We start from the raw sequence: 16,947 nt of genomic DNA, 5'->3' as shown, positions 1-16,947 counted from the left end.
TAGGAATTTCCATCAATAAGAGTGTGCATATGAAGACAGAGAGAAGAAGTAAAGTTAACTTACCAGCAACAGTATACTCTTTGGGATATTCACATATACAACTTTCCTTCCCCCTACCCTCTATCCCAGAGTCAGGCAAAGGGCCCTCTGCTGGGATGGTCAAAGGCATAAAGCACAAACATGAACACTGGACAGATGCTCATCAGGTCTATCTGGACCCAAGCTCAGACAGTATTGTTCTTGTATCCTCTAAGCTGAGAGATGCTGTTGTTGGGAGACAAGCTTCTGCCAAACCTATGACAGGAATGTGAGGCCACATCTAACTTTAACATGCCAGGGAACATTTCTGGGTACTGGAATGTGCCATGTGGCATTCTCCCAAAGAATGAGCTACCAGGCACAGCTGAAGAATTAGTATGGGCCTAGGGCCTGATAGTCTGGATGCATCTATCCTGCTCAGAAGGTTTGAGTAGTGTAGGTGTGGAGCATCCTATGCCAGTATGACTTCAATGCCAGAAAATAGTTCCAAACATGTTTAATTTACTATTGCTGATGCAGCCTGAGTTCCTGGATGGTTCAGACTGGAAGTGACAAGGAACTGACACAGCATTCAGAATCTGGCAGAATGGAGAGTCCTAACCTGTGTACAACCCATGACATAACTTCTGGGAGCAAAGTAGAGCCAGATAGTTTTAATGATCCAGATTACACTTCAAACTCAGCAGTATATGAACATTTTAGATCCCAGATTTCCCAGTGACATTTTGTAAATCAAAATGTGCAATAAGGACTAAAACAATTGTACCTCTGTTACATGGAAGACAAGTACCCAGAACTCCACTGCCTAAACATGATGGTCTCGAAAATTTGTTATGGATTTTAGATTGTTCAGAGGGACTGGTGGATATATGAAAGCCTAACAGTAAAACAGTTTCTGTTTGCAGACTTAAAGAAACATTCCAGTATCAGTTTACCTTTAGGTGAAGATTTTTGTAACCATAGTGGCTACAGAACTGAAGTTGTAAAAATCATCTTGTCATTTAAAAAAGCCTCCAAAGCCATTCTGAAATGATGTCATGTCCTGAATTTGTTACTAATTGTTTGTCTTCTATGTGGCACAACTATATGGTCAACTAGGTTAAAATTTGTATTTCACCATAATGAGAATGTATTCCTTCATTGACTATTGAATTGTTCAAGTTTTCTGTTTTTCAGAAAGGTCAGTAGTTCTGTTTCTGGTTTTGTTTGCTGTGGATTTGGTATAGTTTTAAAATTTCTACAACCATAACATCCTGGTATTCTGTTTCTGTGCCCAAGGAGAAACTAATCTTTCAGCTTTGTTTGATTCCCCTTTTACTGAAAGGGTTTACTGGTTGTCTGTGCATTTAGACTACTCTGAACTGTCATGATCAAAGTCTGTATGAAATTATTTTGATCATGGCTGGCAATTCTTTATGGTAGTAATGTACCCCAAATTAATTCAGTGTCTCAGTTATGTACCACTGCTGTGGTACAATCTTTTTTCAAATCATGTGTTATCAATGCAGGTATTTCATATAAATCTTAGACGAATTTTCATGTCTTTTAAGATGTCAGGTTTTTTCAGATCACTTTACACTCTTTTCCGTTGGCTTCTTGAAAATCCTGAAGAGATGGACTAAGTGGTTTTTAAACATTTACCTTTTACTACACACCTCTGCACTGGGACAGAAATGTTCCTGGAATTGCACTAACTTAAACTATGTCTGTCACACAGTGAAGCTGTTTGCCTGGATAGTGGGGTTGAGGGAGACCAGCCATGAACCAGCTACTAGTCAGGCTTTACATAAGCAGGGCAATTTAAAGAATGAACTCTTTTTCTGTAGTTCTTGCTGGGTGCTAGGTATCCAGCTACTCAGGAAAGCTAACCTAAACAAAGTCTTGATTCCATTTAATACTTCCCTGGATGAAGCACCAGTAACTTCTTAAATTTAATTCCAGTAGAAGGATATATATGTATGTATCCTTAAATATATAAAAATATATAATATATTTTTTTTTTCTGATATGACTCTAAATATAACAAGTATTTTTGGCCAGACTTCAGGACTTGGAGGAAAACTTCCGCTTCTTACTACTTGAAATCAGATTGTGCTCCCTCTGGTGAAATGATTATTTCTTCATTTGACAGAATAATTATACTGTCAAGACTGAACTAACAATCAAATCTACTTGTTGAAAGTGCCCTTAAAATGAGATGTAGAAAACAATCTTTCTTTCCAAGATTAAAGATAAGGGAAATTTTAAGTCAATTCAATATAAGGTAAATTCAAGGCCTGTTTTTTGGGGGTTTTTGGGTCTGGATACTTTTAACAGTTACTAATAAGTAGATTCCAGAGAACCTATCCCATATGTATCTCACAGGCCTTCCATCTCTGCCATTCTCTAAAAATCTACACCTTTCTAGAGATTTTGCAAACAAGGATCTCTTCTTCTCTGCAAATGATCTACGTTTAATTACTTTTAATGTAAAACAACAAAATAACTATGGTTTAAATATATACTAAAGGAAAAAAAAGATGGTATCTGCCAAGACAAGGTTCAGGGGGGACTTCATAGCGACCTTCCAATACCTGAAAGGTGCCTATAAGAAAGCTGAGGAAGAGCTGTTCAGTAGGGCATGTAGCAATAGGGCGAGGGGTAATGGTTTTAAACTAGAAAAGGGTAGATTTAGGCTGGATATTAGGAAAGAGTTTTTCAATACGAGGGTGGTAGATCACTGGACCAGGTTGCCCAGAGAGCTGGTGGAGGCCCCATCCCTGGAGATATTCAAGGTCAGCCTTGCTGGGGCTCTGATCAACCTGATCTGGTAACATTGTCCCTGCTCACTGCAGGGGAGTTGGACTGGATGATCTTTAAAGGTCCCTTCCAACCCAATACATTCTATGGTTCTATGATTCTATCTCACAAGTGCATTTTGTAATCTTTTTTGGCATATCTCTTCCCCTTTTTGTGTTGTAGGCCAGTCTAGCCTTACATGTTACATTTAGTTTAGTACCTAAGATATTTAGTCAGGGATTGTGCTTTTACTGCTGTCTTATATAAGGATCTAGAAACACTATTTGCATTAAACAGAGCTGAACATATCATAGTAATTGTTTCATGAGTCCTCCACTGTGGTACTAATAGTAGATTATAGTGAGAGAGAGTTGGGATGAACCATTTTGCATGGTGTCTTACTGTGGAACTGGGATCTCTTCTCCAGTGTTTCTCAGAATCTAGGGTATTGGGAAGAATATTTGCACCCAAATTTGTGTTCTCCAGATATCTCTTACCAAAGAGACAGTTCAGAAAGAACATTAAGTTATTCCTGTAATGGCCAAGTCTTATATTTTACGTAAAGGTATCTGCCAAAACAGATTTTGTGGAGTATCCTATCAGTTCTATTTTAAGGAGCAGGAAGACGACAAGATTATTCAGTTAACATTCTCTAAGTATTTTACCCCAAATTTAGCATTTTATTTTAAGATAGCTGAAAATGGCATGAACCATAGGGCTGCAATTGGACAGAGTACTTGCAATACTTATGAACTGGATTGATGCTTCATTTTCTAGAAAACATGCTGCAGTAGAACTATCTGAGGTACAAAGAACTTTTAGTTTCTTTGTTAGTATTTCATTGTTTTTGTAGAATTAAGAAAACAGTGTTCATTTTAGATACATTAAGAAACAAGTGGGGTTTTTTTTCTTAAGATGTTTGAAGCTCTACATCAGCCAGATCTTCCTTTGTAGTAGAAGGTTCTGTGTCACATACACCTCTTAGTTTTCGATTTCATGTCTACATTTGATAAGACTTTTAAATAGAATAGAAACAATAACTCCTAATGGATTTGAATAAGGAATTCTAACATAAATAGACTGCAGATTTATTGAATATTTTTACTGTACTTACATTCTGCCTTCTAAGCTATGTGTTGTAAATTATTTTGTTCAATAAAAGGCATCATGTTGGATGAATTTATTTTTTCTGAGTGATCCAATTGATTACTAGTACATCTTACAAATATCTTGTTGATGATGTGATAGATATGACATTTGCCGTTATTTCAGTAATGGTCTTCATGAAATTTTAAAGTAGTTATATTCTTGTCACATACTCAAAAGCTTTGGAAGACCTTTGTAATATGTAAAGTTGTGAAACTTTAGCTTCTCCAGTTAAAGTATATTATTTGTCTTTGTGAAAGTAATTTTGTGCTGATAAAGTAATTCCAGTCATGATCATAGTAATGCTTTGGGTGCTCCTGAGGTAATTCTGACCTCTGTTGGCAATGCATGGCAAACGAAATGCATGCTCAGTAGCACACTTTTGTTTTGATATTGTTTATTTCAGACATGACATGTTGCTGAGATGAAAAAATTAAATCTATATTTTTATTGTTGAACAGCTTTTTGCCTCCTGTCATTCTGATTAGCTTGAGCATAGGATAGAGGATTTATGCTCAGACTGGCCTTAGTTAGTAACATTTCCTAGTTTAGTAATTTTTGTCCCACAGAATGCAGTTTCATCCAATGTCTTTCTTATCCAGATTATCTATACGATGCCAACAACATTTAAACATGTCACATTATAATAGCTCTATGTGTTAAAGATGAGATGTTGCAAGGATTCCGTTTTAAGTTATGCAGTATGTCTGATATAGCCACCGTTCTGTTATACAGTATTTGAGCCTTTGAGAATACATGATCAGTGGATCGGTTTTGCTCAGTTGTGCTTATTAGCTCATTTCACGCTAATCAACTTTCTTATTTAACATGTTCATCCAGTTAAAAGAAGTAAAGAAAAGAAATATTGGACTGATGTAATCTGAACAGGTGCTATTTTTTTTCTGTGCAGTAACTATCATTTGTACCATATAGTTGTCATATCTATCTTTATCTTTCACATATGTTTCCTAGGTTGTGTTCTTGTTAACAAAGTTAATATAATGCTGATGGAAAAAACCTAATGTTAGCACATTGATGGAGCCAGGTATCATGGAGATACTCTATGATAGCATTCTAGCAAAGGCATTAAGTACACCTCTGTTTTGAAACTATGTTACTCCAGAGAACTTACTCAAATTGTTTATTTTATGTTATGGATAAGAAGAGGTTTTAGGATTATTTTGAATTAATTTGGATCAAAGATCCTTTCAATTAGCTTGTATCTTGCAAAAATGTACTGTTGCAGGCTTCTGATATTCTCTGCCTTGCTCATTGACTGCTTAGGGCTTTGGAGTCTGAGTATTTGAAGAAGTGTTCTACCAGAAAGTACAAATGCCTATATGTATATGATGTAGGTCATTGATAGATTTCAAGAGCCTTAATATCTCATATGTATTTTGGAAGTTAGTTGCTTGAGGTTCACTCTTTCACTGCTCTGAGTTTAGATTACATTTATGTTAAGCGTTCCAAAAGGGTTGGACATTGTTGCCGCTGTTATGAGATGAACATATTGAAGCTTTGGACTGAGAATATGGGAAATCATGTGGATAGCTGATGTAATACCATGTGGCTGTAAACACAAGATGTGAGACTCTTACGTCTGTTATCTTCTCATGTGTCAAGAGAGCTAGTGATTGATTTAATTGATGCAGGAATTAAGACTCTGCTTTAAGTTGATTTCTGAATCTGCCTTTCAAATCAGCATAAACTGAGAATGAGTGTGGGATGGCCTTCAAGAATCAAGAGGAAATGGAATAACATATTTTTTTCTGGTGTCTATTTTGCTGGTGTCTGATAGAGTTACTCTACTTTTGAGGAAACCCAGATCAGGAAGAATAAAGTATTAAAGGCAGCTGAATTGCAGACTCTATAGATAGCAGACTCTGTTCTGTGTGTCCTAGAGCTATAACAAAGAGTTTCATCTCAAGTTGGTTTCTAGGATGAACAATCTTTAATTCTGGAATGAGGTCATAGTTCTAACAAAAAATCACATTTCAAAAATTTGTGATATATATTGTTAGTCTTCCAAGTGCTGCTTCCAGTGCCAGACCTTCAAGAATTTTTATTCCACTTAAACAAGTGTCAGTAAGTGTTCCAGGATGCATAATTAATCATGTAGAGGTTTTAAAATCTCCTTTTATAATAAATATTGACTTTGCCTGTCTGTGATAAGAATGTGTTTAAAATTGCAAACACCATGGTTTTGTGATGGACGGGAATACTATGTTGGACCTACAGAAATGTATTCTGGAAAAACCTTCTATAACTTTTCTTACTAATGATTCAAGGTCAGTACAATTAGGAACAAGAGTGGCTAAAGGAATATCTCCTAAAAAAATATGTCATTATATCTGTATCCTTGAGAGAAAGAGAAATGAGACTTTGCTTCGGTTTATTTCTGATATGAGAAATATTAGAGTGGTCTTTTTGATTTTAGTGTCGTCTAATTTTCACAAAAGAAGAAGCTGGAGTGATCTATCTGAGAACATGTTCTGTTCTTCCAAAGAAAGCAGTGATGGTATATACTATACTTAAGTGTTTATATGTATATTCATGTAAGTGTATCTTAAAATCATGAGATATGCAAAGGCTTTCAAATTTCTTGAGAAGATCCACTTCCATTGCTGTGCTTATGGAAAAATAATTATTGTTTATATAATTTCACTAAATAACAGTTGTCTGGGAAGACTTGAAACAACCCAGCATTTATTTATAAAGGGAGTTCAATGTATGTATATACATATGTATGTATGTATATATGTATTATATACACACAGAAAAAAGATGTAGTGAAGTACGTCCGAGTATTTTTCTTTCTCTATTGTATGGCCTACTATTACTTAACACAGTGGAGCCCTGTTCCTGCTTGATCTTGCTCAATCTCTAGATTTTATGCAATGTGTATAAGTCTGATTCATAACAGATGTGTAGAACCCATCTACCTCATATATGTAGGGATCCCAAACTCATGATACAAAGGGTATGGAGTTGCCCTCCATAGGAACAGTTAATCTGGTGTTCACTGATCTTCAGCATTAGCCATACGGCATCCCTCAGATTGCTCCGATCACATAAGATCATACCTGGAGATACCATTGTCAACAGTTTTAAAACATGGCTCACATTACTTAAACATGAATGATTTTACTTATTAAATATACTGCCTGTAGATCTGGTTTTGGACTGGATATTTTAATAGTTTAGTTAGCTGTTCTCACAATGTTCTTGTGAAGGATGATACCAAATGAGAGTTAACATTTTTTCCTGTCAGTATGACTGGATTCTCAAGGACAGAATTCTGGAGTGGATCCAAGGATCTCTCTGACTCATCATTGGCAAGCTGGATTTACTAAGGTTCACTATGAACTAAGCAAAATCCCAGCTTGTCCCTATAGACAACTGGAATACAGAGGAACCCTACTGTCATAACTTATGAAAGCTTTCTCTCTTTTAGTCACTTCAGGCAAATTGGTCTTGACTGTAAATATACGGCAAAGCTAACCAGTATTAGTCAGGAACATATTGCTCTCTGAATTTATCCACAGTATTATGCAGTATACCCAGCCAGTGTACTTCCAGATGAGTAGTCCATAAAGAATGATGAAGTTAGAGAAAGGGTCTAATGGTTAGAGAAAGGTCAAATGCAAAATGACCTTATATATGACAGATTCTTTTAAGACTTCACTAATTTATTGCCCAATTCCTTTGTGTGTGTGCTGGTTTTGACTGGGATAGAGTTAATTTTCTTCATAATAGCTAGTATGAGGCTATGTTTTGGATTTGTGCTGAAAGCAGTATTGATAACATACTGATGTTTTAGTTGTTGCCAAGCAATGCTTACATTAAGCCAAGGACTTTTTCAGTTTCCCTTACTACCCTGTCCTCCTAGATTCTGGGAGAAGCTGCGAGGAGACACAACCAGGACAGCTGACTCAAACTGGCCAAAGGGATATTCCATGCCATAAGACATTGTGCTCAGTATATAAGCTGAGGGGAGTCAGCCAGGGAGCACATTTACTGCTCAAGGCCTTGCTGGGCATTGGTCAGTGAGTGATGAGCGGTTGTATCACTGGTTTTTCTTGGGTTTTCTATCTTTTTTTGTTTGTTTGTTTTCACAGAATCACAGAACGTTAGGGATTGGAAGGGACCTGGAAAGATCATCTAGTCCAATCCCCCTGCAGGAGCAGGAACACCTAGATGAGGTTGCACAGGAAGGCGTCCAGGCGGGTTTTGAATGTCTCCAGACAAGGAGACTCCACAACCTCTCTGGGCAGCCTGTTCCAGTGCTCTGTCACCCTCACTGAGAAGAAGTTTCTTCTCAAATTTAAGTGGAACCTCCTGTGTTCCAGTTTGTGTCCGTTACCCCTTGTCTTATCATTGTTTGTCACCGAGAAGAGCCTGGCTCCATCCTCGTGACACTCACCCTTTAAATATTTATAAACATGAATGAGGTCTCCCCTCAGTCTCCTCTTCTGCAAACTAAAGAGACCCAGCTCCCTCAGCCACTCCTCATAAGGGAGATGCTCCTCTCCCTTAATCATCTTTGTAGCCCTACGCTGGACTCTCTCCAGCAGTTCCCTGTCCTTCTTGAACTGAGGGGTTTTCTTTTTAATTACAATATAGTATTATTAGTAAGAGTGGTATTTTATTTTATTTTATTTTATTTTATTTTAATTGTTAAACTGTTCTTATCTCAACTTATGAGGTTTTTTTCCTTTCTTCCTCCAATGCTCTCGCACATCCCGCTGTGGGAGGGAAGTTAGTGATTGACTGCATGGTGCTTGGTTGCTATCTGGGGTTAAACCGTGACAGCGTGACATCATCAAGATGTCAAACTGTTTCTCCTTTATGTTTTTTGCATATTACCTGATTTTTATAACAGTTAAGCTGATACAACTCTTAACTTTATCAAAATAAATTTGTATACCTTGAAATGAAATCAATTTAAACTCAGCAGAGTTCTAGTTCAGCTAAAGTGACATGCCTTTTGTTCAAGTTTAGTTTATTTATTTTTTATCATACAAAGTACTTAACTAGAGAGACTGAGTGCACCTCAATATATTTTTCTAGATTCTTTCCCAAATTGAAGGCATCTAAATTTGCACATACTTACACATGCACAAACTGTCTAACCTGCAGACTCCTAAAACACACCTCCCAGTGGCCTAAGTCTGCCACACAAGACCACGTATTTATCTCATATTTTTAATACAGATGTTTGAAGTTGGCTAAAAAACCAAAACACTTTTTGTGGCTTCTGCAGAAGCCCACTGCTCTGTCATGATTTAGGGACGTGCTCATGTTTTGGTCTGCAAGATTTAACTTTCACCCTGGTCTCATGACAAGCAGGTCCTCAAGTGGTCTCAGCCTCAGAGATGTGCAGACAGACACCTGGCTTCCAGGCTCCTTTACCTACTTGCTGTCTAGTCCCGCTTGATCTTCACTAGCAATCACCCACTCTCTCACACACCCACACTCCCTACAGTTGCAGCCTCTATGGACATATGGGCCCTCTGACCCGTGGTCCTACTCCAGTTTCTGGTACCCTGACCCTCATTTGTGCCAGTTTCTGGCAATACAGATATAGGAGCTCACTAAGCCATCATCTGACACAGTTGCTGGCAGTTGGACCCTCATACTCATGCAAGTACGAAGTCCCTCACCCAGTGAAATAGAAATTGAATTTAGTAAGATCGGGTGCAGGACATGGCCAGAAAATTGTACTGTACAGCCAACTATATACATGTGATTGGCTCTTTTTTGTCCCCTTATCCTACATTCTTTTTACAGGATAACATATCTTATGTACCATTGGATCTCATCAAAGAGGAATCTATAGAAAGAAATGAATGAAACACTTCTAAATTTTCCAAGAAACATTATTAATTTATAGGTTAGAGCAACATGATTTATTTGTGGATAAAATAAGAGAATGGGAGCTATTTTGCTACTGTTCACAATAAGTAACACTATTATTTTGTGTTTGAATATCTGATGATACATATTACTGCGTAAAAGTTTGCATTTTCAAAAATGCTGTGTAAAATTGTCCATTATATTTTGTATAAGCTCAGTTTCCATGACTGAAAATATGTATGAATGTAGGCAGAGCTCTAATGAATGTGAAGTTATAGAATCATAGAATGGTTTGGGTTGGAAAAGACCTTAAAGATCATCTGTCCTACCCCCCTGCCACTGGCAGGGACACCTCTCACCAGACCAGTTTGATTAAAGCCCTGTCCAACCCGGCATTGAACGCTTCCAGGGAGGGGGCATCCACAGCTTTCCCTGGACAACCTGTGCCAGTGTCTCATCACCCTCACAGTAAAGATTTTCTTCCTAATATCCAGTCTAAATCTACCCTTTTTCGCTTTAAAACCGTTCCCCCTCATTCTATTGCTACCTGCCCTTGTAAAAAGTCCCTCCCAGTTTTCCTGTAGGACTCTTTCAGGAACTGGAAAACTGCAATACGGTCTCCTCACAGCCTTCTTTCTCCAGGCTGAACAGCCTCAACTCTCTCAGCGCATCCTTGTAGGGGAGGAACCATAGGACCCTGGCTATGTGCTCTAATAACTTTAAGCACTGTGTTTCTGTCAAATTAACAATAAATGTGGAAATTTTTGAAAGTTTTGGGTCAGAACAACACGAATTTTTGTAGTACATATTTATTATATATCCATATTTTGATTAACTTCCAAAGAGAGTTAACGTTTAAGTGAAACCAATGGGCAGACAATAATGTCATCAGGCAGCTTTCTATGGCTTTTAAAGGCTTTTATGCTTATTTTATGAAAATATTTTCTTTCCATCTTGACAAAACTACCATATAAAGACCATAAATATTAGTGCATGTTTAATGAAATAACGATGAAATAATAACAATGAAATAATGTAATAATATAATGAAAGTACACATACATAGGGGAAACATTTGAAGTTGTGATGGACATTCTGTGCATGTATGCATGGTTCTTATACTGTTGAAGGAAATATGTCTGTGTGATTAAGATGAACTGATTAAGAATCAATCTATGATTCTATGATTCAACTGAATTAACTTCTGATTTCCTTGCTTCTGTGTTCATATGTGTCTAAAAACAGCCACTTCACAATTATTTTTTTGCATATAGCAAAAAATATAGCAAAATAACAAATCAATCAGCTAACTATATTTTTCTTATGACAGCATTTTCATATCACTTTTGAAATACTACTCTTTGTATGTGATTATCTACAGCTCGTAAAAGAGAAAAAAAAATAATTTTCTTACAAAGTAAAGAGTATCTCCCATTAATATTTTACATCAGTTCAAAAGGTCAATATTCTTTGTCCAGAGTGAGAGCAAACTGTCATAAGAAGGTCTTTCTGCTTTTGGAAATTATGTAAGTAGCATAACAGACTTTAGTTTCTTTGTGCCTCATTTTGGTAGCTTATAATGAAAGAAACTAATTGATGATTGTGTTTTAATTCATCACTGACGGAAAAATGACTTTTTGCACAAAAAAATAGGTCCCATTACTTTCTCAATATTCAGTAAGTGATAGTCCCAATTTAGTGATGTACATAGGAAAAATATGCCTAACTCACTAATGTATGTAAAATTAAGAAACTTTATTATTGACTGCATCAAAGAATTAGGTGAAACATGTTTTTGAGAGCATTCAGTATTAATGGTAATCTAAAGAGCTGCTGCTCTTCTGTCAAAATCTTTTTTTCTCAAAGTCAAATGCTTTGTTCCAAATTCTCCTTAGTGTTGCTTTCACATTGCAGTGTTTTAATACACAGATAAATCAATATGTTTGACAATTCCTCGTATACTGTATATGTTTATGATGCCAAAGAAGGGCTCTTTAGGCTTTTTCTCTTTCTCCACTCCACTTTTCTATGAAATTAGATGCTTTTTTAATGGAGCTAATACGCCACTATACAATTACAAGAGAGGAGCTTTAGACGAAGTATACACCACAGCTGGAAGTTTTAGGGTGTCAGAATTTCTGTTCACAGGCTGTTCAATTTGAATTTGTTTGTCAGTTTTTAAAGCATAAATATCCAGTGTTTGTACTGAAACTGCATCATTTAGTAGGAAATGTTGCAAAACCGTAGCAATGCAAGACATCCTAGAGGGGATTTCTGCGCTGGCCCAAGGGAAAAGAGATGCCTGCAGCCGAGTCCTGCTCATCTCTCCTGTGTTCTTTAGTTTGATAACCAAGTTCTGATTTTGATCTGTACCATTTGGGAGCTGACAGTGATTAGTCTGTCCATCCTGTCTCATCAATCTGACTCTTCAGGATTTACTCATTCTTCTTTGTTTGTTTCCCAACCTCAGTGTCATGAGCGCCTTCACACAGATGCATTTATATACTCATTAATAAAGTTTCAGTGACCTGGTCTTGCTGGGACAGAGTTATTTTCCCCATAGTAGCTATTGAGACTTTGTTTTGGATTTATGCTAAGAGGAATGCTGATACGGTGTGGTGTTTACATTTTCAAGATTTGTTTTCCAGTCTTTTGCCTGCAACTTGTGTTGACAGTTTCTATTTTTTTTTCCTTCTCTCTGCACCAGAAAATGGTGGGGGAGGAGGTGAAAGCCTGAGATTTTCTGGGACAGGTGACCTATGTCGGATGATCCAGATATGATCCAAGCAGACCACTAAAAATACATTCTATCCCACAAACATCACACTCACTATAAATTGGGGAGCTTGCAGGGGACGAGCCCTTCCCTTCCCTTTGATCCTTCTTTCTTCCTTCCCTTCCCTTTGATCCTTCTTTCTTCCTTCCCTTCCCTCTCTTCTTCTTTCCTTTCTTTCCTTCCTTCCCTTCTTCTTCGTGGTGGCAGCCCATCTCAGTTGCTGAGGCTTACCTCTCCCTTGTTGCATTTTGTAGCTGAATATAACTTCAATTGCTTTATTACCATTGTTCCTGTTCTTATTACAATTTATTGGTATTATTACAGTTTGGTTTATTTTAATTATTAAATTATCTTTATCTCAATTGAATAACTCCTTTTACTTTTTTTGTTCCAATTCTCTACCCCATCCCACCAGGGAAGGGTGAAGCAAGTAAGTGTCTTTGTAGTGTTTAGCTGCTTGCTGGGTTAAAACATGACATTCAGGTTTTTTTAAAAAAATCAGTATACTTTCAGTTGAAAAATATTTCCTAAGACCAGAGTCAGGAGGTACTACAATGCATTAAAGAGTACCTGGATTAAAGGAGAAAATTAGGGGAGAAAAGAGCTAGGTGGGGTTTTTTTGGTTGGATTTTGTTGTTGTTTATTTTTTAAGGCCTAATGCATCATGAATAATATATGAACTAATGGATCCCTTGAATTTTGAAAAAACAACCAACAGGCAAATCCTAATAATTGTAAACCAAAGCAAGCAAGCAAGCAAAACCAAGTAAATTAATATTCTGGTTGTTGGTGTATTTATTTTAATATTTAAAATATGACTGTCTGTACCACTTTCAATTTTCTGCTTCATTCTCCTATAAACTGGTACAAATCAAAGGAAGAAAGTAGAATCCAGTAAATAAGGAAATAACTAATAAAATATTATGCAAAATTATAAAGTGGTTATAGAATATCGATAGATAATGACTTTCCTGCCAATAGATAAGGACAGTCTGTCTTTGGCATATAAATAACATCTGTCTGTTAAGGAAGAGCTATCATTTCAAGGACTCAATTTTTACTACCTCATGAAGTTAAAATAATTTCTTTTAATTGGAAAGATTAGGGTGACTTTCATAGCTGGAAGTTACCTTCTGTAGAAAAGAACATCTGTAGACTTCTGAGCAGGTTAAAAAAATTCATTTTTTGTTTCTTTGCACCCTAGAAAATATTTCAGTCCTTTTTTTCTGAGAAATTAAATTGCAGGGAGAGGTGAGGTACCCAGCCTATGCAGTATTATGCTCACTGCAGAACACGATGTATCACACAAATAATTCTGTATGCATGCAGTATTACTTATAGGAAAACAACTGCTTAAATTTATGAGCTAATTAATCACTCAAACACGCACAATGAAAAAGAGACCAGTCTGCAACACCAGTATTCCATAAGTAATAAAATAGAGATTCAGTAGTAAACAATTATTAAAAAGCATGTTAAGCATACCATGTCGTTTTATTGATGTAGAACATGGCAAATGTCAGTATGAAAGACTATTTTTACCTATTAGCTTCAGATTATTTTCTTTAAACTGCAGCACTTGATTTTAATATATGAAATGAAGAGAAAATATGGCTTGCCAATGACGATTCAACACTGTATTAGAAGCTAAAGAAAACAGGCTGTAATTCAGGACTCATAATCTTGTGTCCTAGAAGTTAAAATACTGATTGAAAACTGTGTTACAGAATAAAAAAATTGTTTCCACAAAGGATACAGTCAGCTTCAAATGCAGTCGGTGTTGTGTTTTGGGCCCTGCCAGCAACTAAGCACCACTCAGTCACACGCTTACCTCTACCCCTGGTGGAATGAGACAGAGAAAATATAATGAAAACTCATGGGTTGAGACAAGGTCAGGGAGGGATCACTCACCAATTATGGTCGTGGGCAAAATAGACTCGACTTCAGGAAAAACATCCATTTTCTTTATTACCAATCAAATCAGACCAGGATAATGAGAAATAAAACAAAATCTTAAAAACACCTTCCACCCATCCCTCCCTTCTTTCTGGGCTCCACTTCTGATCTGTCTACCTCCCCTAGAGCAGCATGGTGGGACAGGGAGTGAGGGTTGTGGTCAGTTCATCCCATGTTGTTTCTGCTGCTTCTTCCTTCTCAGGGGGAGGACTCCTCACATGCTTCCCCTGCTCCAGCATGGGGTCCCTCCCATGAGATATAGTCCTCCACAAATTTCTCGAATATGAGTCCTTCCATGGGCTGCAGTTCTTCACGAACTGCTCCAGCGTGGGCCCTTTTTATGGGGTGCAGTCCTTCATGAACAAACTGCTCCAGCACAGGCTTTCCATGGAGTCATGACCTTCAGGTGCAGCCACCTGCTCTGGCGCTGGGTCCTCCATGAGGACCATGAGTGGATCTCTGCTCCATTGTTAACCTCCATTGGCTGCAGAGGAATCTCTGCTCTGGAGCACCTCCTTTCTCTTCTTTCTTTACTGACCTTGGTGTTTGTGTAGTTGTTTGTCTTACAATCCCACTCCTTTCTCCACTGCAGGTTCCTTCTGCCAGCTCCTGAAGTGCTCCTGGCTCTTGGGCTGGGGCTAGGGCTGAGGCAGGAGTCACACCACTCACCCCATGTGTTGTGCCCTTCTTAAATATGTTACCAGCGAGGTGCTCCCGCTGTTGCTGACTGACTTGGCCTTGGCCAGAGGCAGGTCCGACTTGGAGCCAGGAAAGTTTCTAGCATCTTCTCACGGGAGCAACCCCTGTAGGCCCTCGCCGCCACCAAAACCCTGCCACACAAACCCAACACAGTTAGAAAAAAAATTGCTGGTATTCAATATGCCTCTGGTATCCAGTTTACAAGGTTTAGGGTTTTTTGAGGGGTCTTTTTTGGGTTTGGTGGTTTTTTTGTTGTTTTTTTTTAAGTAGATTAGAAGTCATGTTTTTCTACTTTGGAAGAAAAAATCTCCTTTACTGTTTTGTGAACAGTCCGTAATAGATTGTGAAACTGGTTACACAGGACATATAATGAAGCTGACTGTGAAATAAGTAAGTGCTGTAAAATACAGAAAGATAACAAAAAAAAGAACATTGTTTAATAAACTTTTCTTTTATACATATGTAATTTATTTTAAAAAATAATTGGTTAAAATGGGAGCTAAAATATCAGGCCACAAAAAAAGAATAAATTTACTGTCCCTTTAAAGGATATGATTGGTTCTCACAAATCTTACAATTGTATAAATCTAGACTAACCGGTCTAAAGTCAATGAATATATTCGTGTGAAAAAAGTAGTGCAAAATCAGATTATAACCTCAGTGTAATTACCAGAGTAAAACTAGGAGAACAGATCTAATTTAAATGACAGAATAGTTATTAGTCTTTGAGACTGCTCTACATAAAGTTCATGACTGGTCTAAAGATGAATGTGTAAAATTATTTTTATAAATAAATTATATTGATATCAACATGACATTTGCTATTCTAAGTTCTTTTCAAGATAATTTGTCTCCTAAAGTTTAATCACACTTGTTGCAGTGACCTTTAGATTGTTTATACATCAAATTTCTGACATTTCTGTGCTTGCCAAGCCAAAAAATTAACTTTGCAATTGTGCTTTATTTGCAGCATCTGGCGAGGACCAAATATAAACTGCACAGACAGTTCAGGTTATACTGCTTTACATCATGCAGCTTTAAACGGTCACAAGTAAGTGCCTCGTGTTTAGTTTTTGACTAGAATGGTATTTATTTGTGTAACTTAAAAATATATAGTGTAGCACTTGAGATTTGCACAGAAAGCTGACAAACCCTGACTTAAAATAATCTTATCTCCCATGGGATGTATTAATTTAAGAATTTTTGACACTTTCATTGATATCAGCCTGTACTAATGACAAATGGGAAATGCAGTTTAGAAGCTATACAGTCTATACTGATTATTCCAAATTCATCCTTGATTTTGAGTAGATTTATTATCGTTACTGCTGGTGGTGGCTCTAGTGCTTTTTAGCTAAAGGAAAGTTACAAGAAAAAATTTTGTAGTATACTTGCATGTGTACATACATATGTATAGTGTGTTGAATGTTTAAGGAAGCAATATTGTGGAACAAAAGAATTGTATAGATTCATCATTATGAAAGTAAAAGTAGCATGATAAGAATATTTAGTAGTTTTACACTTGAAAGCAGAAAGAAATGGCTGTTACCTTGCACGGGACCTTGTAGCTTTTCCCTCCCTGCTGCCCATCCACGTTACCACATGCATATCTCAACAAGCTTGTGGAAAGCCTGCAAATTCCCCACTGAGGAGTACTGCACAGACGTCCAAGTGCAGGTGAATTCTGTAAGGCATTG

At 37.1% G+C, this 16,947-nt stretch overlaps 1 protein-coding gene across 1 annotated transcript in view; it reads left to right on the top strand.

The window, feature by feature from the left end:
• The window catches only part of LOC104540670 (ankyrin repeat and sterile alpha motif domain-containing protein 1B-like), a 72,504-nt gene that overhangs the window by 30,742 nt on the left and 24,815 nt on the right, over nucleotides 1-16,947 (top strand). The window contains exon 2 of the mRNA XM_010184529.1: nucleotides 16,221-16,301. Coding sequence (XP_010182831.1) covers nucleotides 16,221-16,301 — 81 coding nt within the window. The remainder of the gene's footprint in view (nucleotides 1-16,220; nucleotides 16,302-16,947) is intronic.

The sequence above is a fragment of the Mesitornis unicolor genome, unplaced genomic scaffold, assembly GCF_000695765.1.
Source record: "Mesitornis unicolor isolate BGI_N332 unplaced genomic scaffold, ASM69576v1 scaffold4825, whole genome shotgun sequence".
NCBI classification, from domain to species: Eukaryota; Metazoa; Chordata; class Aves; order Mesitornithiformes; family Mesitornithidae; genus Mesitornis; species Mesitornis unicolor.
Note: the sequence above shows the minus strand (reverse complement) of the source record. Positions and strands in the feature narration are given on the sequence as shown.